The 26,616-nt window shown below is 48.3% G+C and overlaps 1 protein-coding gene across 1 annotated transcript in view; it reads left to right on the top strand.

Moving 5' to 3' along the window:
- Positions 1 to 240: 240 nt before the first annotated feature.
- The window catches only part of LOC144165112 (scoloptoxin SSD14-like), a 33,610-nt gene continuing 7,234 nt past the window's right edge, over positions 241 to 26,616 (top strand). Inside the window, exons 1-3 of the mRNA XM_077695226.1 lie at positions 241 to 821; positions 1,166 to 1,319; positions 5,306 to 5,459. Of these exons, the coding sequence (XP_077551352.1) occupies positions 671 to 821; positions 1,166 to 1,319; positions 5,306 to 5,459 (459 nt within the window). The 5' untranslated portion in view covers positions 241 to 670. The remainder of the gene's footprint in view (positions 822 to 1,165; positions 1,320 to 5,305; positions 5,460 to 26,616) is intronic.

The following is a 26,616-nucleotide window of genomic DNA, read 5'->3' as shown; positions in this document are numbered from 1 at the left end:
GGCTAAAAGCAGCAGTCGGTAAAGCAGACGAAAACGGTATACCTCCAACGCGCCCACCTGCCAGCAGGCACCTGGGTAAGTTCGCTTAGTAAATTCGTCGTGCCATCTACAGTGTGCTCCCTGGGGGAAACCTTTCACCCAACCGTCCCTACCCCCCAGCCGCCGCCACCGCCGAGTTAGCATTTTGTCGTCCCGCACGTAACGAAAGAGCCGGTGGCTGTTAAAGGTAGAAAGCTTTGTGTTAAAATCGTATTTCTGAGAGCTTTTGCCAGCTGCCGGATGTCCGCATCTCTGCTGTTAAGTCCAGGCATTCGGTAGGAGTAAGCTTGGTGCGAGGAGATTCCTTAGCGTCCTGTGAAGCAGCTGCCGCAAAATTGCACATATGATAATATGTTCTATCTACCGGTGAGCTTTTTGCAGCTAAATTCGCAAGACCAGGTGTGCTTATCCACCACGTCATTAATTTTGTTGTAAAAGAGGTGTGCGCCGGCCCTGTTAAAGCACCTGCCATGCGCCACAAAATACGTTGAAATTTGAACGGTTTCCTCTCGGTTGTGCAAAAATAGCTTTCTAGCTTTTCATCCATACCCGACTATTCTGGAAACGCAAATTTTGTTTCATTTTCCGTCCGGCGTTTTGCTGAGTAGAACTCCATTGTGGGTGCTGCACCATGCCTGGCTTCAGTGCGAAACGTTGTTTACGCAATGGTGCGATATTCCTTTGGCAGCAGCACATCAGGCAGAGTTCAAGGAAGTTTCCCATAATCATGCCAAACGCCGCGGTGATTAGCGAGGAAGTACTTGCCAGCCAGGCCGGGCTCCGTAAGTCATAACTTCGCAGCTTGAATTTATACCTTGCTTTTGAGGCGCTTGTTCTCTATACTCGTGTTGTTTGCCATCACCTCTAAATGACTGATGGCCTGAGTAGATATTTTCCTATGCTGCTTTTGCTTATTTTTATGGTACCTACTCATTGTCACATATGTAACATTGATAAATCGAGAGCTGTTTCTGATAACCTCAGATTCCAGCTTTGGCCAAGCACATGTCTTTTAGTAAAACATTAGGCAGCTAAAAAATACCCCGGGAACAATCAGGAGTTCTCAGGTTTTTCATATGGTTGATGCTGATCGTGTCTTCTACCTTATGTTTACTTGAAAGAACAGAGGTTTTACGTCAAGGTGGAAGTGCAACCGATGCAGTTGTGGCCATGGCAGCATGTATGCAAGTTCTGCAGCCGTACACGGCAGGCGTTGGCGGTGACTGCTTCATAATTTACTATGACGCCCGAACCAAGAAAGTCGGCTGCGTTGATGGGAGGTAAGCAAAGGCAAATTATTTTATTACCGTCGCACGGAGATGGCAAGAATTATATCAGCACATAATATGTAACGAAAATTTAATAGTGATACGGGCTGTGGCGCACAGTTGTACTAAAGCTGCTGAGATTTTCACAGTACTCCTCACTCAAAATGTGAACTGAGTTTCCGTCAGAGGATGTTTGCATTTCGCTATCTGCTTTCCCAATCAGAATAATGAAAATATGAAATTTTTGTTTTCACGTAAAGAATTTGCGGGCTGTACATATTTATGCGTCTTTTTAGGTTGCGACAGCTCGGGTACGCTGGCGTGTGTTTGCGAGACCCTTCTGCGATTTTCTTTTGTAGATTAGACTGCTGAATCCCCCTACAGGCATTGACCTCAAACGACAAGTAATATTGAAGCAGCTGACGCGTTTGCAAAGAACAGCACAAGTGAAGACAGTGCGTCGTTTGTCGTCACTTGTGGCTCGGCGAGCTAGGCCGGGCGAGTGTTGAAATCTTTTGTCTTCTCGTCACAGAGCGTAGCGTTTGTCCTTACGCAAGACCATGGCATACCCGAGTCTTCGCCACCTGTTCGCAATATGAATGGCATTGTGCGCGCTCCTTTCTTAGATTTCCTATACCCTTCTAGCACGTCCAGTTCAAGAAGACCTGTAATGATTGTGTTGATGTTGATGATGATTCCTATTTGTTTCCCCTTTGTAGCGGGGTGATGAAAGGTAATCTTACCGAAAAGGACTAATATACTTATGTTTTGTACTCTTGGTTTACTACTAGCGCTGCTTAGCGCAGGCAAAAAAAGCTTATGCACAAAACACTTTTTTTTCTGTTACATTTGGTAACTGTCCCAGGGAATATTGTCACAAATGACAAGCCGAGAGATGGATAGATTAGCGCGAAAAACTGCTTAATTAAGCGAAATTCACCGACATATAACTGGGGAAATGTCGGATAAATCACTGATGTGTTTGACGTAGCCTATTGCCATACCTTTCGTGAGGTGCTGCGGTTCGTCCCGAAAGTTCGTCACAAGAACTGTTGCAGGACCACCTGGCAGTTGTGTGACACCCCTTGCGACGCATATGCCTTTTCCAGGAGAAGGTCAGTATTGCATTCAACCAGGGCTTCGTGGCAAGTGCCTTCATCAGTGCCAATAAGCAAGAAAACTCCCGAACGTGGAGGCACCCTCACATGGTCATCTAGAACTCGTGCCGTCGTGAATATCGGCCGCCGGTCTTCGGATGGCGCGGCAGGTTTTCGAAGCTTCAGGCTGTTTTCACCACGGTCGATTATAGCACCGTACTCACTCAGAAAGTCTATACCGAGTATGACGTCTCTAGAACAGTTCTTCAGAACGACGACTTTCATGGGCATGCCTCGCCATTAATTATAACACGAGCGGTACACTTTCCGAAAGGTGCTCTGAGATGTCCCCCAGCAGTTCGTATTTCAGGGCCATCCCACACAGTCGTATTTTTCCTAAGACGGCGTGAGAAGCTACAGCTAAGGACGGAATAGTCTGCTCCAGTGTTGACAAGCGAGATGGCGTCGTAGCTGTCAATCGTCACATTGAGGTTATTTGACACGGAAACACGCATGCCGTGTTGAAGACCACCCTCACTTGACTCACTGTGTCCCACCACCGCTGAAGGCTCTTCGTTAACTTTGCCGGCGGCCACCCCACCGCCCCAGGTTGCCGTGCCTAGTTTTCTCACCGGGGCAGAGGAGAGGCGCTTTTACTGTGAAGTTGGCGAGCAGGAGACACTGGACGACGGGGTGACGGCGAACGGGATTATCGGCACTGAATCAGTGGCGGAGACGGCGGGCGGCGCACATACTCGGCGATGTCCCGTGGATGCTGGCCGTATCTTGGACACGGGTCATTCGGGCGATATCCGCGGAGTCAATTTTGTGGTAGGGGCAGTGGCGGTAGACATGGTTGGCCTCTCCCCAGTAGAAACACAGAGGCTGGTTGTCTGCCTTCCTGCCCACGTCGCTTTTCTGGGGGCCGCGATGGGTTGTGGGTGCGTATTGTTACGATGGTGGCTCCCGTTGGGCTGGAGCCAGGTATTGCCGAGGAATGGTGGGAGACGGATTTTCGACTACGGCTGCGTACGTCAAGGCTGGCTGCTCAGGGACAACCTGGACTGAGGGTTTTGGCACAAGGGAGCGTCGCACTTCCTGCCGAACGACTTCCGCGATGGAAACAGATGCTGGGCGTTCAGAGGATGGAAGTATCTTCGTCAATTCTTCCCGAATTATGTCACCAATTGTGTCTCTAGTGAGTTCGGTACTGCCAGTGGACACGTCCAGTCGACTATCGTCCAGTGTGGTCACGCAGCGGAGGACGGCGTTAAGTTCTTCAGTGATGATTCTACGAATAATGGTGCGCAGAATTCCGGGCTCGGCGGCGAGCGCTTCACGGTGGTTGTCTGCCAGTGTAGTGACACTAGGGCTGCCAGAGAGCCTGTGACAGTGGCTAGCTCTTGCCTGTTGCGCCGTTTCAATGTTTGTTGCATCAGTAACAAACTCACTCACTGTCGTTGGGGGATCACGAATGAGGCCACCAAAGATGTCACTCTTCACCCCTTTATTAAGAGTTTGCAACTTCGTTTCTTCGTTGGCGCGGGGGTCGGAACGGACAATCAGACAGAGCACTCCTTCCACGAAGCTGGTGACGGTTTCATTTGGACCTTGGACGCTTGTCTGAAGAAGACTCTCGGCATGCTGTGGTCGGTACTGGTTCGGAAATGCCCGCTTTAGGTCGTCTTTGTAGATTTACCACGATGCAAGTGAAGCTTCGTCGTTTTCGTACCAAGACCTGGCAGTCTCTTCTAGTAAAAAGTAGACGTTCTCCAGGCGTTGCTTCGGGGTCCATCTATTGTGGCGGGCCACCTTTTTAGTAATACTGGATGTACTCTTCCACGTCTTCAAATGGCTCCCTACGGAAGGATATCATAGTCCGAGGGGCGATGGGCATGTGGATGATTTGCGGTGCGCTGGCTTCCGTCTGCTGGCCTTGGAAAGTCATGACAAATTTGGGCTTCGTCCTCGTTCCGTCGTGCAAGAGTCCAAATTCGGGCGGTTGATTTTGTAGACGTAGGCTTGCGCGTGCCTGGTCCTTATCCAGGAAGACGCGCCGTCCGGGGCTTAGAATTGGGCTTGCTACACAGCGTGTAGGAGGGGTACGCTGCAGGGGTTGCGACTACCTCGTACCAACACCAGTTTTCATGAATGACAAAACAATAGATGAATAGAGAAGGGCGAAACAACTGCTTAATTAGGCGAACTTGTGCCCACCGAACCCAAGAGACGTGAACAGGGACGCCACCGTCGAGAAAGACGGAGCTCTCCTGCGCTGCGGACCTGCGAACGCGTTGCTTGTTCATTTGTCAAGATTCGAAACTAAATTGTCGAGGAATTTCAAATTGACGTGTAAATGGTTTATTTGTATAGTCATCATGCTTAGTTTTCTGTTGTTACTTTAATATACTGTGGTTTTCATCGATTTGATTTGTTTTTGAATTCAATAACACATTTCTGTAAGTAGACCTGGCACTAGCCTTTGGCAATATGTCCAAATACTTGTATTAACTACTAAAACCATTCTTTAAAGCTGCCCTATGAAAGAAACATAGCAAAAGGAATGTAAACGTTTTGGCGTGTAGGATGCATATGAGAATGATGACAATGCCGGTAGCGGAGGTGATGGTACTGATGATGGGGATTGCAACATAGCCATTCGCAGGTGTATTTGCACTGCAGTCATCATAGTAACCATTCTAATAGGGGCTCTGAAGGTAACAAGACTAGCAAAAAAACTGAAAAGTGTTGACTGGTTTTTATGAGCGCATAGGGACTAGTTGACAAAAATATTACTTAAAACGACAGCGCAAATACCATGCTGTAGTACATATAGATAACATACTTTTTAATGGTAGAATTCACGAAATTACTTATGCACAATTTTCTTTCTATCTTTAGTGGCCGCAGCCCCGCTGCACTGACTCCAGAGCTGGCAGTGTTACATAAGCAAGAAGCTTCTTCTCGCAAAAAGTGGCTTTCCGGCTTCTATGCAACAGTTCCTGGCGCTATCAAAGCCTGGTTTCATATTGCCAGCAACCACGGATCTGGAAAAGTAAGTTACTTAAACCTAGCCACAGAACTCACTCAAAGCTACCTAGGACAGGTAAATACATTTTTGTCGGCTGTACCCTTTTCTGTTACAAAAATAAGGCTAACTCAAAGACTATGCGTGTTGCTTTCGGGTTACATTCCATACCTAATAGAAGGCTAACCACATGGGGGTATTTTGCCGAGCGGCCAGAGAAGTGCAAAAAGGCAGGACAAGATAAGTAAAAAGTAAAAGAAAGGCAGGACTATTATGGAGACTACAGCATAGTTTCTGTCATACACGTTCGGAATAGTAACACAAAGAAAAAGCAGCACGAACACAAGGCGAAAGGTGCGTACAGAGCTTAGGACACTTGACCTTAGTGTTCATTTAGTGTCGACAGATCCTCTTTTGCTACAGGCTTTGGCTTTCAGGAAACACATGAGCACCTTTTTTATTTGTGCGTTGAGTATAAAAATGATGGTGAACCAAAACGGTCTTCGCAAATGGTCACCAAGAACCTAGCCACAAGCGAGTGGAAGCAAGATGCCGCCCTTTTATACACCAACGTGGCCAGCCACTTAAGACATGCGGTATGGCCCCACATTCAGCTGATTTCACCCGCCTTACGGGCGGCCATTTTAGTTAAAATATATAAGGTGTTTGTGAATGACACTCAGACAGCGATTACGAATGAAGATTTGGACAGACCGCGAAGTTGTAATGAAAAAAGACAATAAAGGTGCGGGGGAAGGGTAGCAATACTAGCGAGTGTGAATGTGTAGATAGTCTTTCATCATCATCATCGCCAGGCTGTCTATGCCCACTGCAGGGCAAAGGCCTCTCCAATTATTCTACAATTACCCCGTCATGTCTTAACTGGGACGAAATTGTCTCCGGAAACTTTTTCATCTCATATGCCCAACTGACTTTCTGCCGCCCCGTGCAATGCTTGCCTACTCTAGGAATTCACACTGTTACTCTTCAAGAGAAAGAGAGAAGAAACTTTATTTAAGAGTCGTTCGTTGCGAACTCCACACTGGACGGAGGTGGTTCCCTGTTCACGGGAATCCATATGCTGCTCTCGCCGCCTGGCCCCTGGTGACCAGTTGTAGCTGATCCTCCAGGGCGGGGCTGGTCATCAAGATCCTCCATCTCTCGTTAAAGGGTAGAGTGGGGTTGGTGGGGCGAGACCCGGGTAAGGGGGGCGGGTGCTTCGGGCTAAACCTACACTCTCCTATCATGTGCTGGAGAGTGCCTAGTTTTTTACAGATTGGGCAAGCTTCTTCGAATTGGTTGGGGAACATGCGGTTGAGTAGACAAGGGTGCGGAAAGGACTCTGTCAGGATTTGCCGGTATATAGTTTGCTGCTCCTTGGTGAGTGCTGCGTGGGGTGCTGGTAGCGTCCTCCTGTCCTGCCTGTAATAAGTGGTTATTTCCCTGTAGGTAAGCAATGGTTGGTTTTTGCCTCTGCTGTGGACGTGGCCCGGTAAGTCAGTGCTCGGACCTGCTGGTGGGCAAACTTGTTACCCTCCACCGCAGAATGGGCCGGTACCCACACTAGTTCTACGCTTTCCTCCGGAGGTTTTTTCTCCTTGAACACTCGGAGGGCCAACCGGGACACCCAGCCGCACTGGAAGCTTCTGTAGGCTTGCTGGGAATCCGTGACCACCTTGGTCTTGTCCGGTAGAGTAAGGGCTAGAGCAATCGCCAGGTCCTCTGCCTCTTCAATGCTCTGAACTACAGCGGATGCACACGTCAGCAGCTCTTTCATGGTTGTCACCGTTTCTGTTGACTGGTTCGTACCGTCATTCATGGAGGCGTCCGTGAAGATAGCCCCCTCTTCTTTTGCCAGAAGCCTGTTGAGAGCACGAGCTCTTGCCTCCCGCCTGCCGCCATGGTACGCTGGATTCATGTTCTTGGGGATAGGCTTGGATTTGATGGCTTCCAGCCATTCATCTGGCAGCTGGTCTCTGTCCTCAGATAGCGTCGCCTTCCAGCCGATTTTCTGCAAGATGCGTCTGCCCGCTTTTGTTTGGCTCAGCCTTTGTTTCTGATTGGCGAGATGGGCCTCAATGAGCTCGTCGACCGAGTTATGCAAGCCCATTTCCAAGAGTCTGCATGTAGACGCGCTCATAGGAACTCCAATAGCTTGCTTGACGGCTTTGCGGATGATGACGTCCAGCACCTGCGTGCTCGCTTTGTTCAGGAGGAGGTAAGGTGCTACATATGTTATTCTGGTTACCACAAAGGCTTGGACGAGCCTAAGTGTGTCCCTCTCCTTGAGACCTCGGGTTCTTGACGCCACCCGTCTGAGCATATGAAGGATTTGTTCCGACGTGCGCTTTAGTTTCGCAGCGGGTATAGATGCCCTGTTGTCGGCCTGGATGACTAATCCGAGAATTTTTGTGCTGGGGCGTGGGAGGATGTCTTCGCCCTCTAGGATGACTTTTATGTCCTCTTTTTGTTTCTTAGGCGCCCTTGGTCGGATGATCACCAGTGCTGATTTAGATGGGGAGCATCTAAGGCCACACCTTTGGCGAATTTGTCCACAACATCTGCGGCTGCCTGCAGCGTGTCTTGGATCCATCCTAAAGAGCCTGCTTTCGTCGTCCAGAGCGAGATATCGTCGGCATATAGCGCATGCCCCAATCCTTCGATCGCTCCAAGCGCCTTTGGCAGGCCCAGGAGCGCCATGTTGAACAAAAGGGGTGACAAGACGGATCCCTGGGGGGTCCCCTGGCTACCCAGTTTCACAGAAGGGGATACCTCTTCCCCCACTTTGATTCTCGCCTGGCGGTCAGTCAAGAAGTCCCGTACATAATTGTAAACCTGTTCTCCGCATCCGGTGCCCTGGAGGTTCGATAGGACGCTGGCGTGAGAGACGTTATCAAATGCGCCCTTGAGGTCAAGCGCCAAAATGGCTCTGGGCGAATGTCTCGTGGCCTGCTTCATGACCTCCTCTTTTATTTGTAGCAACACGTCCTGCGTTCCGAGGCGCTTTCGGAATCCAAACATCGTATCCGGCATCTGATCGGTGTTTTCTAGATGCTTTTGCAGCCTATTTAGCACCATCCGCTCCATCACTTTACCCACACAAGACGTGAGGGAAATGGGCCTTAGATTGTCAATGTGCGGGGACTTTCCGGGCTTCGGTATGAACCTGATCTCTGCCTTCTTCCATCGCCTCGGTACGTTGCCGCTCACCGAGGCTTCGTTCATGTGCCGCAAGAGATCCTTCCTTGCTCTGCCGCTGAAGTTTTTAAGCAGCCTATACGTGATGGTATCTGGACCCGGGGCACTATTCTGACGGCTCTCGGCAATTGACACCTTAAGCTGAAAGTCCTTGAACGGTTTGCCCAGCGTCTCGTTGGGTGCTCCCCGATAAGATCCTGGCCGCTGTACACTCCTGTCCGTCTTGAGGTATTTGTCGCTAAGATCCCCAAAGAGCCTACAAACGGTTAACTTGCGTTAGCATTACATGCCCTGCTAAAGTCAAATTCTTATTCTTAATTTCTACTTATATGTACTTAACAAGCGTTTGTTCCCTGATCCACTCCGCTCTCTTCTTGTCCCATAAAATTACATCTATCATCTTCCGCTCCGGTGCTTGTTGTATCTTCCGCAATTTCATTTGAACCGTCTCAGTGAGCCTCCAAGTTAATGTCGCATAGGTGAGTACCGGTAAGATTCAGCTCTCATACACTTCCTTCTTCCGGGACTATGGTACAGTGCAATTTATTATCCGAGAATGCCTGCCCAATGCACTCCCCCGATTCTTATCCTTCATATTATCTCTGCCTTATTGTTAGGATCCGGGGTCAGAACGTGTGCTAAGTAGATATATTCGCTTTCCACTTCGACTGCCTCGCCACCTATCTCAAACTGCTGTGCTGCCCCGAGGTTATCCAGCCCGGCTGGCTCAATTGGCTAGCGACAGGAAAGCGACGTTGGTATTACAAATGATAGCACCACAACCTTTACGTTATTATCTTTACTTCAACCATAAATCATGCTCATGGAAGAAGCTTTATTGTTTAAGTGATGTATGGATAGCCACTTCGCAGTGCTTCCCAGAGTTCCTTGGGTTCTAGTGTCTATCGTAATTAACCAAATTCATATTTGTAATGTCGGAAGCTTTTTTTAGATCATAAGAAACCTCTCACACGCTTCAGCAAAATAATAACGTTTTGGGCATCAAAGGATAACCCTTACTCCCTCCTGTTCCAAATCCAATGTTTTGAATACTTCTTGTAAACGTGTGGTGGATAACGTTGAAGAGATTGCGTCTCCTCGTTTGACGCCCTTTCTTATAGGAAGTTTATGGTTCTCCTAATGAAGGTTGATGGTAGCTGTGGACCCATTGTAAATATCCTCCAGTATTCTTACATAATGGTCGTCTACACCCCGGTTCCGTAATAACTGAATGACTGCTGAGGTTTAGACGTAGTCAAATGCTTTCTCATCATCTATGAAGGCTATATATACAGGTTCAGTATATTCTGCACCCATCTCTATCACCTGATTTATCGTGTGATTATGGTCCATTGTTAGACCTAATGATACTCCACTTGGTATCTAGGTTGACTGAACTCTAAGGTGGCAGAAGTTCTGTTAGCGATTCTTTTCTGTTAGGTAAGTACCAAGTAGGCGAATGACAGTAAGCTCTTCGGTCTGTTCTTTTTCAAGTCTTTCATGTCTCCTTTCTTGTGGATTAGGATGATGTTGGAATCTTCCAAGATTCCGGTACATTCGCTGTCATTATGCATTCCGTGTACCGGTTTGCCAGTTTTACTAATACAATTTGCCCGCGATCCTTCAAGAGGTCTGCTATTATCTAATCTTCACATGGCGCTTTGCCACCTTAAAGTTCTTTCAAAGCCATCTATACCTTTCGGTAGTTATTGGTGAGATGTCTATGTCCTCTCAACTCCTTTCTCGTTCGGCATTATCCTGGATGTCATGGCGACTGCACATATCTCTGCTGAACCCTTCGGCTACTACGAATATTTCACACTATTTCTGATAAAATTGCCTTGCGTCTCTTTAAATGCATAAATCTGATTACTCCTGACGCCTAGAAGCCCCTTCACTGCTTTCAGGCGGCCTCCAATGTTTACAGCATATTCTATCCTCTCCATATTGTACTTTCATATCTCAGCTGTCTTACGCCTATTGATTAACTTCGAAAGCTCCGCTAGTTCTATTTTATCGGCTAAGATGGAAATTCTCATGGTGTTCCGTTTCCTAATCAGGTCTTCCTTCTCCTGGGAAAGTTGACGAGCATCCTGTCTAGCCACCGTGCCCCGACATCTACTGCACACTCTGTTATAATGCGTGTAGGATTGTCGCTAGCTTCCTGTGTCGTACAAACTGCTTCCTCGGTAAGAGCTCAGTATATTTTCTACAGCGCGATCCTGAGTTCTTCATCTTTGCGTCTTACTGTTAGCTCGTTCATCGGCTTATTTCGTACTAGCTTGATAGCGCTGCTCCTTAAATCTATCCTAATTCGAGAACTTAACACGGTGGTCATTACACATTACCCCTCCGAGCACTTCCAGATCCTACAGGACGCCAGGGTTATCCCATATTATGAAATGTATCTTATTTTTATGCTCTCTATTCGGGCTCCTCCACGTCAATATCCGGCTCTCCCATTTGCAGAAGAAGGTGTTCATGATGCCTAGATAATTCCATTCTGCGAAGTCGACTAGTAGGTCCCCCGGCTATTTCTACAGCCTAAACCATAGTTTCCAGCTGTCTTGCCTCCAGCCTTATTCTTGCCTACTTCAGCATTCAAGTCTCCCAATCCTACGGTATACATTGTTTTTGCTCAAGCCATCGTCGATTCCACATTTTCATTGAATCATTCAACTACCTGGTCGTCGTGGCTCGATGTTGACCGTAGCCATGCACAACCTTGAGTTTGTGCCTCTTATTAGGCCTAATTACAAGACCGGCAACCCGTTGTTAGTGCTGTAGTATTCGTCTGTGTTGCCAGCTATGCTCTTATTGACTAGAAGTCCCACTCCCACTTTTCTTCTGGCCACTAGACCACGGTAACATAGGACATGACCGTTTTTCGGAACGGTAAAGGCTTCACTTGTCCTCCTAACTTCAGTAAGCCCTATTACATCCCATTTATGCACTCTAATTCCCCGAACAACACCTCTAGACTTCCTTCGCAACATAAAGTTCTCGCGGTAAACGTTGCCAGGTTCAGACTCCAATGGCGACATGTGCGGCTCCAGGGATTCTGAGCACCTTCTGCTGCGTCACAGGTGTGGCCGCCGCCTTGGTCAGTTGCTTCACCGCCAGTAAAGACTGGGGGCCATGGGTTAATTGGCTCATTCATTGCTACACGAGGGCAGCGTATCCTGCTCTGGTGAGGGAGTGCATTACCGGCAATGGTCGCCATGGTCAGGCCGCACCCAGAGCCTCATTCTGCAATTTCATGACCACGCCCATTTTCTTTGTTCCGGTGGAAATCGTCCTGCACCGGGATTCGAACGACGGTCCTTCTGCAACACGAGGCGGATGCTTTACATCTACGCCACCGCTGTACTATGTAATCCTTATTTACTTTCTTATCTGCCGGACAAGTTTGCGCAGACCCGTAGCGGCGTCGGTCCTGGATAACGGAGTAGATATGGTCTCCATTCTTTGATGAGTGAAATTGCCCGTAGTCTCCGCTCATTTGCTGGCGACGATGCCGCGGTCAGTGCGAAGCCACCGGAACGCAATGTCATGGCCCTCTTGTTCAGCATGGCCATACGACACTTATCCTAGTCATCAGCTGTACAATGCCGAAAAAGCTATGTAAGCACAGGCTTTCCGTCGCAGAAGATACCGCATATTTGCTACGCGATCTTCGCTTACTGGGGTTCAGTGAGCAACAGGTGGCGGTAAGTTGCTTAAATTTAGTGGGAGGAGGAGTATCACGTTCGGCGCTATCTTGAGTTCTGTTGCCAAAGCCTCACAAATCGATACAGAAACACAGTGCCGACAGACATAACTGTTACACATCCGTCGGTGGAAGCATGGGTGCGTATATGTTTTTCTCGTGAACGTAAGTCAAAGTTGGTGGCTTAAGCGCTAGTGGTAACGCCTCCGATATTAAGACACGCCCCACAGTTCTTCGTAAACCATTCCGGAGCACATGGTCGCAGCTGGCGCTTAGCTGGGTTACACTTATGCCGGCTGTGTTTGCAGCTACAGCGCAAGGGATCTGCGCAAAGGGGCGATTTGAAGCATATGCACAAGAATGTGACCCATCAGGCAACAAAGTTCACCGTTTCATTTGCAGCGTAAGTTGAAACGGGTCGGGGAACAGCGAGCCACAGAAATAGTTGCCGCTGTTCATTCCATCCGAGGAAGGCCAATACACGCACAGCTCCTTCGATTGCGTTTCCTGAAGTGCCTGAACATCTGTGGAATCATAGAACTACACGTACGCTATACCGCTTCAATCATTTCCACTCGGAAAACAAGTTTTAACACTTTTAACATGAAGCCCACCAATGCAAGAGTATGTCTTCACTGCAAACACAACTATATACACGGGCGCGAGAAGGCGCTATAAATTTTTCAAGCTTGTTAAGCTGATGACACCTAAATAGACTATGGTCATATTCGCTGCGACCGTAGTTTTCGCCACCCCTCTGCAACGGCTGCCGTAGTCCACAACCATGGAAGGGAAACGGGTATGTGAGCACCTTACGCCCCGTTTTCTGAAGCCAATCCCGCTATGTCGAACCGACAAATCAGCCCGCGGCCCTTCCTATCTAAGAGCAACTGATAACCGACACCGGGTCCCGAGAACGCCGAATAAGATGGCTGGCTCAGCGAAACCTTTAGCAAATAAGCCGTACTTGTGCCCTCTGCCACTACGTTTTTGACAGACCAGTGCGGTCGCAACGCTGCGCAAAAAGTTTGGCCGGCATTTCAGCATTTTGAACCGCTGTGGCTGTAAACATCAAGCAACACAGTCGGTGGACTTTTTAACCCTGACATCATTTTTTCCCACATCCTGCACTGCACTTGTCATTCTAGAGGCCTCGCATGCACATTTCGTCCTCTATTTCAGGAACGGTATTGCAACGACACCTAAACGTGCGTACAGAGCATTCTGTGCTCCGTGGGTTCGCAGCTGTGCTGATACGATGCACCGCATGACAATATTTTCCTCGCGCAGGTGTGGTATATGCCGCATCGCTTACCAAGAAAAAAGAGCAGCCATTTATGCACCTGTTGCCATTCGCTTACTTCTGTGTAGCGCTGCATGTGACCACTTTTTTACTCACTGGTAATATGCGAGTGGACCAGACCCAGTACAGCGCCAGAAAGCCACAAACACCAGGATAGACAAAACCTTCCGTTTGGCTGACCGTCTAGACTACTTCCAGCAGGACATACCGGTACACAGTAGTCACTCTTGTTAAAAAAAAACAATGGTGTTTGGTGCCTGATCTTATTGCCACATTAACATAACTAACTACAACTCTCGGCAACCAGGATATTAAAGGTGTTTCGCAACAACAATGACCGAGTAAACAATTTCGTGGATCAGTCTGGCCGCGACAATTTATTGCTTTTGAGTGGCTCGGAGATAATATTTGAAGAGTGTAGCGACAAATACCTTCCCCTTAGAAAAAATCACGGCCATACCTTCAGTCTCGCAAAATATTCAGAGCAATGTTATTTAGAGGTTAAAAAACGAAGATATTGTAATATTTACGAATTCCAAAATTCGAGTAGCCAAGCAAAGGACAACAAATGTAGGGACCCTGTGCTGTTATCCCCTCTTACGTTATGCGGTACATAGGCAGCGAAATACTGTGCTTTGCCCATCGGAAAATGCCCCTTTAAACTGTTTTGCAAGAAAGTTAGGATAAAAATATATACCTTCTTCTATGATATGAACAGTCACCAGGTAATAGAGGCGGTAACGACTTCATGTTTAGTTTTACCAGATCACGCAAAGCAAAAAATGGCACTTCGAATACACCAATCTTTTTCGCCAAAGTAAGTTGTTTGAGCATAAAATTGGAGATCTCGTTTTCATTCAGTGAAGTGATGAGTTGAACAATTTTCAAAAACTAAATAATTTAAACATAAGTAAAGGCGCCATAACGAGCGGCCTTTTGCTCCACGTACCTTACCGTGGTTGCATGGGTCCTACGGCAACCAAACTAAAGTCATATATTCAAGGCAGCCGCAGGAGTTTAACCCCAAGGTTCTACATGTCCACTGAGTAGCACGCCGGAACAACTATACATTGCTTATCCCATAAACCCAACTCGCATGCTCTAGAAACCGACTGAATTGCTGGGAACGCAGCGCTGCAATAATATCTTTTTGGGGAGATATCCTGGGTGTCAACTCATTTCAAAGTGCGGTAAACGTGAGCAGGGAGTCCCTAGAGAAAGTGGTGTTTTTTTCTTTAAGTCTGCCTGGTCGGTCTAGTTAACCCTCGAACAGGATATATTGATGAGGACAGCAGATATTAACTATTTCCTCTCACGGGGGTGGGTGTGGAGGAGCTGCTGACTACCGCTGAAATTCCGCTTCTATTCAGGAAAGATGAATTACGCGTGCGTTGCAAAGCTGGGTGTCTGCTTGATTTTATCTCTCGTACATTAATTTAGGCGGCGTAACAAAACAAAATGTATTTCCGTTTTAACAGCTGTTATTGTCTCCACTGACACATGAAGAAAATTAAGGGTACTTTAAAATCGTTTCTCCTCTTAATATTAGGATGAGTAGAATTATTTTAAAGTCTCGGTAAATATACGTACATCAGTAATTGGTAGAATATTAGGGGATTTCAAAATCATTTCTCCTCTTAATATTGAGAATATTCAAATTATTTTAACGTCTCGTTGCAGATATGTTCATCCGTAAATGGTAGAATATAATGTGATGCAAAAAACCTAAAAATGCCACTGACTAAAGCAAAATGAGACTGTCAATATTCATGATAACAACCGTCAGAAGTATAAAACTGCATTGCCACACCACTGGTAAAAATACAGCGAGGGATAATACGATTAACAATTACTTCCACTCCGCGTTCATATTCAATAACGGCGCACTCCCGCAATTAGGCTCCAATGCGCATCCATCTATAAGACGGCTATGTATAATAGAAGCCGAAATTTATTGCTTCTAATTACCACTGACCACAAGAAATACAACGGCATGGACAATATCCCCAAGGAGTTGCGGAGCGATAATTTCGAATTATGAGGCGTTTTTTTTTTCAAAATGAGCCAGATTCAATAACCGAAACTAAACTAGGTCTGATAGCACTGCACTTACAAGAGAAAATTTTCAACATTCCCATAAAAAGAGGCAGCAAGAAAATAGGTGAGATTACGCACTGCTAACCTGTACGCAGATTATAGTTCGTGTAGACTATGAGCCAGTTCCTCCTGTTTCACGGATCAAAACTAGTCACGTCCGTTCACACAACCGGAGTTTGGCTTTACGGTTTAAACTGTTTCATAGATGTTTTCAGAAGTTTTTGCTTTCGGAGCTGGATTGCCACATTGTAAACAAAAATACTCTGGATATGGAGTAAATGGCTTGCCCTCTAGCGCTGTCTGTATACGGCGTTTTGCTAACTCCACTGAGAGGCGGTATTTTGTAAACTCCCCCAGCATTACAAGTTCTTTTCGGGCATTTGGCGGAGTATTTCTTGCTCTTAGTACTCCGCTGAGGAGGGGTGCTTTTCAAAAAATTTTGCAGAGTATTTGGTGCTGTCCATTATCCCAATGAAGATAGGTGGTTTATCTAGCATTAAACGCAATGTTTTCTTAATGAAGAATGAAGCCGGGAGTGTTTAGGCATACGGTGAATCATTTTATGTCGCCCAAAGTTCCACGAAGAATAATGGTGTTTTTGAGTGTCTAGTAAAGTATTTCATGTTTTTAAGAACCGCGCTGAGCAGGGCAGTACCGAGGCTTGTAAAGAACAAAACAGACATTTCTTTCTTTGTCGCACTTCAACCTCACAATAACATAATAATTGCGTTCAAAAATGCATCAGCTGATGCTCAAACACGTAAATGGAAACGAAGTAAATACGATAATAGAGACTAACTTCGCATCGGAAATAAATAGGATCAAACTCAAATCAAATACCAATCAGTTGAACAAACATAAAACATCGTCGAAAATATATGCAGCTCCCAGCCGTGCGACGGCCAAGTGGGGTTGCGCTACTGAGCCAAGGAGGCTGGTTTGATCCCGGCCAGAGCGGCGTTTTTCTGATTAAAGCGAAAAACAAGAAATCTTGCGTGTCGATATTTTCGCCATGTTCAAAACCCCCCGGGGCCCAAAAATTCTTTATCACGGCGTGCCCCATAGTGATAGCGGCTTGGGTTCGTATAAACCCCCATATATTTTGTATAGAGCTCCAAAAGAAGCTAATGCCATCTGCACCTGTTCCACTTGCTCATTAACGCGAATTCCAAAGAGAGTGACTGTACGTTGTAAAGCGGGAGCTCGATCTCTTTCCTCTTTAAACTATGTGGTTTATTTAAAACAAACAACATAACAAAGTAGCATCATATTTAGCTAGTATCAGTATTACCAATTGTATACCACAGTTTATAATAATCACGTGGCTAGCCACGTCAGAAAGAATCCCAACGGAAAATCCACGCCAGTCACATTCAACGTCTCAAGACAAAAGAAAAACGGCGACTCGCCAAAAAAAAAATAAGCAGGGGATTCATACATGACCGAAATGTAGGAATATCACAAAGGCCGAAGAAAACAAAGAGGATATAAACTACGAGAATATAAACAAGATGACGACATTGAAATGCACCTAGGAACCTGCGTAAAGTCCCATCTTTTCCGTGCCAGTAGGCTTGTTCTTGTGCGTATATCTCCCACTCTTTTAATCGTGTTCCCTAAACCGCGGGGCGCACGGCAGTGCATCAGTGTGCACGATGCGACGTTCATGAACCTTCCCATAAACGTTTGCGGAGGTTTTCTCCCCGCGCGGCGCAGGGCGAAGCCGGTCGAGTCTCCTTGAAGCTGTGGCATCGCGGCGTGTTCACGGCGCATTTACACCTTTTCGGTCACTGGAAACTTATGAGCATAAATGAGAACTAAAGACATTAAGTTAGGAAAACAACTAAAAATAATATCCATGTATCGTTACTTTGTACAATTATGTGGTTTACAAAAAAAAAAAACATGTAAACTGAACACTGCAAACCATGGGGCTATTGCAAAAAATATCTTCCCTTTGACTGACTCCTCTCCAGTTTGAAGCAGAGTGCAGCTTCTGGAATATTTCTTTATAAAATATGAAATGAAGACATTAGGCGGTTAGGTCTTAGTGATAGAATGCACCCAGACATAAACACGTTCACTTTCACGCCACTACCAGCTAGGCACACTCGGCGTCTCTAGCATCTTTAAATCAAAGTTGAAATTCCAGGCTATGAGAAACATCACGGCGTATGTAGAGTATGCGCCTATCGAAGTACGAAGTACCGGGCAGGGAACCTCCTTACCATTTTTGACATGCACACTGATGTGTAAGATGATTAGTTGCTTTCAAGCCGGATTGGCCGCTAGGAGGGGATTGGCCGCTAGGAGGCCGGCGAGATCAGACGCGCTACACGTCGGCTCCCGCTAATATGCCAATTATCGCAGCGCTAACTATCCTATACCGAAGTTTCATTGTTACCACAGTGGGTGGTACCATCTCCGGCACCGACTGACACCACAGTCGACCAAGTGGTACGGGAATTACTCGATTTGCGAACGATTTTCTTGTGCACAGCGTGGCCGCACCGCTAAGCCTAGCCGAGGCCTAGCTGTAGTATGGCCCCCGGGAGCGCCGGCACCGGCCGTTAGGCCTAAACGCCGCTCGGTATGGCCCACGCGGACACGGCGATGGATATTAGCACGGCACCGAAGGAAGATAGGAGTTCGAATCTGCAGCTCGGCAGCCAGGACGGCCGCACGAGCATCGGAGTTCAAGGCAGCGACATAACTCCCAGAGATACGGCGGGATGGACGACAAAGGGCAAGCGCACCAAGCGCGCCCCTGCCGCCGACGACGCTTCGAAAGCCAGTGAGTCCCCATCGATTGAACATACGTCGAGAGCGCGAGAGCGAGCTAGTTACTCCAGAAGAACCATGGCAGCGGCAACGAAAGCAGCACGATGCACCGATACTGCCAAAGAACGATATCAAGATAATAGTGCGGCCACGTGGAGGCCTAAACATAGCGAGGACCGAGGCAATGATTATCATGTCCGCCGTAGTCGCAGCGGCAGGAATCCCGAAATAAGAAGCAAATGCGGACACAATCTGCACTAACCTGGCGCAAAATATCATCGTGGTGAGAACCCTGATCCCTTCCGAGCGGGGCTCTATGTCAGCATCAAGGCCTCTTCATAGCAGGCAGGAATTACGAGGTCAGAGCGTATCAAGCGGCACACTAAGACACCGTGAAGGGTGTGATCAGACAAATCGCGGTCGAGGACTCCCCCGCCGAGATCAATGCCAATATCGTAAATGAGGCGAACCCTCTGGCATTACAAGCACAGAATCGGCAACACGACAGCGGTAATCGTCCTGTTTGAGGGGCCCAATGTCCCCAAATATGTGAAACACGGCCCGGTTCTCGGTGGTGCGGCCAATACAGGAAGCACTTCGATGTATGCAGGCTATGCGGAAAAGTCGGCCATCGAAGCGACGTATGCCCCTTCCCTGACATCCGCGTATGCATTGCATGTGACGAGGCTACCCCTAGCCCGGATCACGACCGCCATTGCACGCCTAAATGCAAGCTCTTTGGTGGCCATCACGTGACCGGATCTCGCGAGTGCACAAACAAGTTCAAGGTGCGCTATGTTGTCAAGCGCCGGCAGTGGAACCGCAAGATGGATGCTCCAGGCAGCCAACGCTTCCCGGTATACAAAACAGCTGCCGATTTCCCGCCATTGCGCCCCGCATCGCCCGAGAACAAATGAAAAAGATCGCGGTCGCAAACCCGCGGCAACAGCGGACACCGCTCTACCAGCAAGCGCAGCACAATTAGCGCCCGACAGCCGTCGGTAACCCATGAACGAGTCGCCTGTGTCGATACCCTCAAACACCCAAGACGCCTGTACGACCATTCCAAACGGAAGACACCGCAAGGAAGGCCCTCCAGAACGAAAACGCCCAACTACACCAGAAGAACACTGAACTTGAACGCATGAACGCGGACATAAACACGAAGCTGGACGGACTCCACGCCCTACACTACAGCAGCAAGCGCCCTCCGAACGGCACTCATCACCATCACGCAGCCCGCCGGCCGCAGAGGCAGCCACCTTGGAGGCACGACCAGAACAGGACCCACGAAGTCAACAGCGGGAAGCGGAGCCGACACCTAAGCGCAGGGCACTTGAGGCCGCCAAGGAACGGAAGCTACTAGTACGGCTTGAGAACTTGGAGGAACGCACCGACGCCTTCATTAAAATGTCGAACGAGCGCATCGCGCAGTTAGAACAAACGTGCTGTAACATGCAGATCATGATCATGCAAATGCAAACCCAACTACAAATGCTAATGTCGCACATAGGCTTAGGTGGGGACCCCCAGCAGTTCCAGCCGGTTAATCAGCAACCAACGCACGGGTACTTTTCGCAATGAGCTCACCCGCACGAGACTTGTTGGTATGGCACTGGAACTGCAATGGATACGTGGGCAAGAGAGCCATACTACAGCAATACCTCCGAAATCTCAACCGTAAGCCCGATGTTATTATGCTACAGGAAACGCTCAGCGAGTCCCGCCGCAGCTCTCTGGGTATCGGGCGCACGCGCGTCCACCCAGTGCTGAACACTGCGCGCTGGAAGTGATTGTTGGCAAGAAACACACAGAACGTGTCCTTCTCGTCATGGTGTACAGCAATCCGACCCACCGCAAGCAGTGGTTTCGGGCGCTCCTCTATCGAGCGGGCCGACTAGCCGCGGGTAGCACACTTCTGATCGGGGGCGACTTCAACGCGCCACACAAACACTGGGGTAACCCGAAAGCGACCTTCAAAGGCCGTAACTTGCTGGAGGACGCAACTGAGGCCGGGCTGCAGCTGCTCACGGACCCGGCGTACCCCACGCGTATCGGTACATCAGTCACCCGTTATACTACCACGGATCTCACCTTCATTAAAACGGCAGCTCCCACTCCGGGGGCGCGGTGGCAGAACACGGGCGAGGAGCTCGGGAGCGACCACTACGTTCTCGAAGTGCGCGTTCCACTCCTGAACCCCAAGAGTGCGCAGAGCACCCGCACACACGAGCTCACCGACTGGAATAGGTTCAGGTGATGTCTACCTGAGGAAAGTGCGGCACTCGAAGACATCGAGGCGGGGACAGCAGCAGTCATGCAGGCCTTGGCCGAGGCGACCCAAACGATCGAGACTGACGAAAGCGTTAGCCAAATGGACAGCCGACTCGCCTACTTCCTGGAGGCCAAGCGTTCCATACAGGCGCGTTGGAGGAAGCAACGCACCAACAGGCGCCTCCGCAAGAAAGTCGCCATTCTCAACCACGAGATCCAGGCGGATTGCAAATCGCTCAGCGCTCAACAGTGGCACGAGGTATGCAGCAGCCGATGGCCAGATACATAAGGGTAGGACATGGCGACTGCTCCGGCACTTGCTCGATGAGACTAAGACAAAAGGCTACCAATAGAACACCCTCGCTCGCATCCTTCACAAAGCCATCGCAGAGCGGGGCGAGTTCGAAGTGAGCAAACACCTAATGGGACAAATATCTCCCCGATTCCCCTATTGATCAGCACCCGGAATAAGGCGGCGCTGCCAACGACGTGCTAGACCGGGACATCGAAGTCTGGGAAGTGCGGGCAGCCCTGCAAACTCTGAACTGCAAATCGACGGCGGGCCCCGACCGAGTGACGAACAAGGCCCTTAAGAACCTCAATGATCAGGCTATCGCTGCGCTAACGCGCTATAATAACAAGTTCTGGCATTCGGGTCACCTCCCGAGACAGTGGAAGACGGACAGAACAGTCCTAATTCCGAAGCCGGGCAAAACGCCCAGTATCGACCATCTCCGGCCGATTTCGCTCACTTCGTGTGTGGGAAAAGTCTCAGAACATGTCCTCCTCAACCGATAGCAGCGCTATCTCGAAGACAACAAACTCTGCCCCGACTCACTCGTAGGGTTTCGGAGTCACCTGAGCACTCAATATGCCATGCTCCTCCTTATGCACGAGGTGATCGACGACACGGTCAATGCCCGGGACAACAAGGCGGTGTTGGGCCTCGACCTCCAAAGTGACTGATAGTGTCCGGCACTCTGCGATTCTGGCGCAAGTCTCTCACTTGAACATGGGGCGGCAGACGTACGGATAAATGCGGGACTTCCTCACTGGCCGCTACACGCAAATGTGTGCCGGTGGGTTCCAATTACCCGAGAAGCAACTTGGCAGCAGAGGTAACCCCCGAGGGATCCGTGATATCGGTGCTGCTTTTCACCTTGGTCATGATTGGCGTCGGCAACCGCCCCGAGCAGGTGCCGGACATTTGGCACCTACCACTACGCTCCCACCGCAGTACAATGCGGCGAAGACGAGCGAGGACTAAAACACCCAGCTACAGGCCGTCCAGCATGTTATGGCGGCCCTCGAACGGCAGCGGCCGGAGTGCGACGCGGGGAAGGGGGTACGATCTTCCCGACCTCGTAGAGCGCGCCCGGGTGCGGCTCAAGAGGTGCTATCGTAACGACGTCGCGGCCGCGTCGCGGCAACTCTGCCCCTTTTAAGGGCGCCCCACCGCCTGCAGGCTCAAATAAAGTTTATTCTCTCTCTCTGTCAACCCGCAACACTTTTATGCATCGACGAGTGCTACGCTGGTTCTTGATCCGAATGCCACTTGAAGTATGCTGTTCAAGGTCCCGCACGCACACACCGCCACATTCCACCACCGCGAAGCGAACGTGCGCCACGCACAATGTTTCCGCAAGAGTCTTGGTTGATCTTGCTGATACAATCCTTTCTTGAAGGCCTTTTAGGCGGCAGAGTCTTCACATTCTAGAAAATGCACGTGACAGGCGACATTTTCTGTATCGGTTATCACAGTCTCGCTGCACGTCCACCGAGAGCAGCGGCCATGTTGACGACTGCCCTCTCGTTCGCGTCTCGTAGTTTATGTGCTTAACTTCGTCCTTGGTAGGAGCAATGGTTTGTTATCGCGCCGATTTACACCATCCCTTGGTTGAAGAAGGGTTTAGTCATATAGTGCGTGTTACACTCAGTAGTACGGAGTAAACGATGTTCTGGCGGAGCAATTACCGGAGCATACTCCCAATGAAACTCCCCACCCGGTTTGTTTTAATTTACTGTGCATGTATTGAAACATCAACTAGAACATGGGGAAAGATCTCTCGCCAGACGTCGGTGAAAAAGTGAACGGAAGAACAAGAGAAATAGTTGAAAATGAGAGATGATAAAAAACCGTGTATCTCGCCCTACGGCGCAACTCTCGATATATTTATATATTTCACTCCCGCATTTACCTTTCTAGTACTTCACTAAATTGCCGCTGCCTACAAGCCCCGAAATTTGCTTTAACTTTATTACCCCCCCCCCTCTCGGATGGTACGACCAATTCATTAAGGTGAAGCAGAAGGTATGAGCAGCTTTCTTGCGATTGTGAAGCGTTCTGAAAATTCATGGCAAGGTAATGCAGAGCGTGCTCACTACGTGAGATCTTTCAGGCGTGCTCAAGAAAGCTACCCCAGGGAAAATTTCTAAAATAGCTGCAATGGTGCCGAGAGGACTGACCTTTCTTCACTGCGTAGTCATGCTGTTCTTAAAGCCCTGTTTCCCATGTTCATTGCCGTTTCCGCACAAACTCCACCTCACCAACACCCTAACAGAGTAGCATGAAGGTGATATTGTACGCCGGCTAAACACACTGTTTTCTAATAAAGAGCTTCTCTCTCTCTCTCTCTCTCTCTCTCTCTCTCTCTCTCTCTCTCTCTCTCTCTCTCTCTCTCTCTCTCTCTCTCTCTCTCTGTGTCTCTCTCTCTCTCCACCTCACCATTTGTCAAAGTCCATTTAGACAAGAACCCCACATAAACTTCACTCTTTCAATTCAATCGGAGCCAAATCCAAAGAGATTATCACAATATTTCTGACATTCACTGTATAATTTTTCAATGCTCGTTACCATAAACTGCTAGCGAACATGTAAAGCATAACATATAATAGTTTCGACAGCGCGGCATATAAACCGGCGAAAAAGTTTCGCGTTTTCGTCGAATTTGCTTTACGTGGACTCCCCCAATTTCGGAAAAGTGACTCATATACACAACAACTCTCACGACTGCTCAGTTACCAGCTGACTTAAAAATAGTCATAGTTGCAACAATGAACATACCCGCCAGGGGCACAACTATCTAATTTTCTAGCAATTTCTCCTATTTGTACATATTGCGAAATGATGAAAACATCACATTGAGACACACAACATGCTTTCTGTAAAACGAAGACGTTTCTATTCCTTACCAGCGTGGTTTCCCAGGTCGCTTTTTAACCATCGCCCAGCACACCGACAGAGTACACGATCTCGCGGTAACCCTCAACAACCTCGGTCAAACAGATGCAATTGTGTTAAACTTCATAAAAATATTGGACTTTTTAACCTCCGCAAAGATCATCTCAAAACTTAAAGGGACACTGAAGTGACATGTAAACATTGCGGGATTACTAGCGCAAATTGTAGTCCGGAGTCCCCAGGCCATGTTTCGACCACTCTAGGCGCGTTTACGCGATTTTATTTAGTAGAAAAACTAATTCGAAAACGCTGTCCTCCTCTCTTTACGCTCGCCCATTTTCTGTGGCGTTTTCGTGTGACGTCAGGAGGGGATGAGCTGGCAATTGGCTGCGCCACGGCTGCGCTACTGCACGGCTCCCCGGCCGACAGAGTCAGTCGGCCCAGCGTTTCGTCCGCCGGCCGCCGGCGGGTCGTCGCAATCAAGAAGGTTAAAAAAAAATTGCTTGGTCGCAATTCGTTCGCTTAGTTGAAACGAAGCCAGGACACGTTTGTGAATGGAAGAATGTGCCTTTCTTTACTTGGTTTGTTTGTACACTGTATCTAGCTCCAAGTCAAGGTCGCTTCACACAAGCGCTGCACATGCGATGCTTCGCTGACTGGTACGCCAGTAGGAAAATATAAGGCCTCTTGAAGGCGGGAGAAGAGTCAGCGAAGTCAATATAGGTACTAAGCAAATAAAATCAACTGATATTTTTACCGTACAGCGTAAAACTAGGGCGCGGGAAGCACTTTTTTGCGCTGGGCGAACACGCACAGCGGTCAGCAGCACGACTACGCATCTGCGAACGCTTTTCCGTCTACGAAATGCAATTGCTAGACGTGAGCTACTGTGGAAACTCGGGCGACGCTTACTGCACGATCGCAGTACAACAAATATACACCTAAGCGGCTTGAAATGCCAAAACTAAATAAAAGTGTAAACCGGTTGTACAATATATACCCTATATTAGCAAGGCATTCGCGTCCCGCTCCGTGGCCTAGCAGTCTGGGGCGCTAGGAATTCACCCGAAATGTTTTGCGACTCACGAGTTCGAATCCCCGCGGGTACGTGCTGTTTTTTTTGTAAGTTAACTTTTTTGTTTTCCGCCGATGTTTTCTATATTGAGTTCACCTTTTTTTGGGCCGCAACGTTCATGGCTACACGAACTAGTTCACAAAACGCGCGCAGGCTGGCACTGGCGCGCTAGCGAGTTCTCGTTGGCGTGCTGTTGCCATAAGCACCGACTGCTTGCAGGCAGTGGGCACAGGCCAGAATGAACAGACCCTTGACCTGGTGCGAACACGCTTTTTACGATACAGGCATGAGGGAGGCAAGCTCCAAATATGGGGGAAAAGCGCATGACATTTGGGCGTCTGCGGGTACGCGGAGGGCGTTCATGCACTGCGTAGGTCTCGGCTAGTGAATGCTACGACTACAAGCCGTCCTGGGAGGCTTATCTTGTGCATTTTACAGCCGACAACATGGCAGAAGCGCGGTACGATGATTACTGAGATATTGAGAATGCCCATCCAACAAAGCCATTGGTTATGTTTTACAGAACCGAAACCGAAACTTGTGTGATTGCTAACCTTGGGCATCGTCCAATCACGGCACCCCTCCTCTCAACGTCACAGCCTTAGTTGGTGCGGCCGCCGCAAACCGCGCATGGTAGTTTTTCTTCTTTCGCGCTTTGTAAAATAATTACCGATTTGTCAACCGGATAAACGACGAAAAGTGTGCTAATTTGAGCCAGTCTACGCAGTGCAAGCAAAAACGGGAGCTTGACAAATTCACTTCAGTGTCCCTTTAAGCACAACATTGGGGGGGGGGGGGGGGCGAAGGGGGGACCTGTTACAGCATGGTTCAAAATAATTCCATTGCAGCGATTGTAACACAGTGTTTGTTATATAGCTGCACCCAATACAGCTACCGTCACCTACAATGCCCTTCGAGGATCAGTCCCTGGACTTCTGTTATTCCTAATTTTATTTAGCATCACCTTTAGCATGAATTGTAACATTTAACTGTTCGCAGACGACTGCATCATTTACAAATAAAAATAACTGTTCGAAAGACCACTAGTTCTTAATATACCACTCCAAAAATTCCCAAATCTTTAAATATCTACCATTAAATATCTAAATATCTATAAAAGAAGAGCTTGCATGAAAAATGCAGCAAAAAACCCTTTAAACCTTTCTCGCGTTCTTCACCGAAGCGAGCTTAATAAATTTAACCATCACAAATATTAGCTGCCGTTCTAACAACCAATCTTCATTGGGATTTGAAAATCAAACATTGGGATACATTAATTGAACATCGAAATCGTCCTTTAAACTTCTCTAGGCAAGTAGTTTTTTTGTTAAACGGTACTTCGGACTCGCACTGTGGCATACCATTTCGCTACACTACACACCATTTTCGCGGCCCTAAGTGTCGAATAGGGCAACGTTGTTTGTTTTCACGCGCAATCTTAAGCCAAATAAAATAGAAAGGGTCCAGAACAAGCAATACGTGATTTGCCACTCCGTACTACGTGTTGTATATTTGTTGTTTCTTGTTTTACTAGCCAGTGTAATGCCCATTGCTGTTCTTGTTCTG

The sequence above is a fragment of the Haemaphysalis longicornis genome, unplaced genomic scaffold, assembly GCF_048455015.1.
Source record: "Haemaphysalis longicornis isolate Haplotype H1 unplaced genomic scaffold, Haemaphysalis longicornis Haplotype H1 scaffold_14, whole genome shotgun sequence".
NCBI lineage: Eukaryota > Metazoa > Arthropoda > Arachnida > Ixodida > Ixodidae > Haemaphysalis > Haemaphysalis longicornis.
This window is presented reverse-complemented; position numbering and strand designations above follow the sequence as displayed.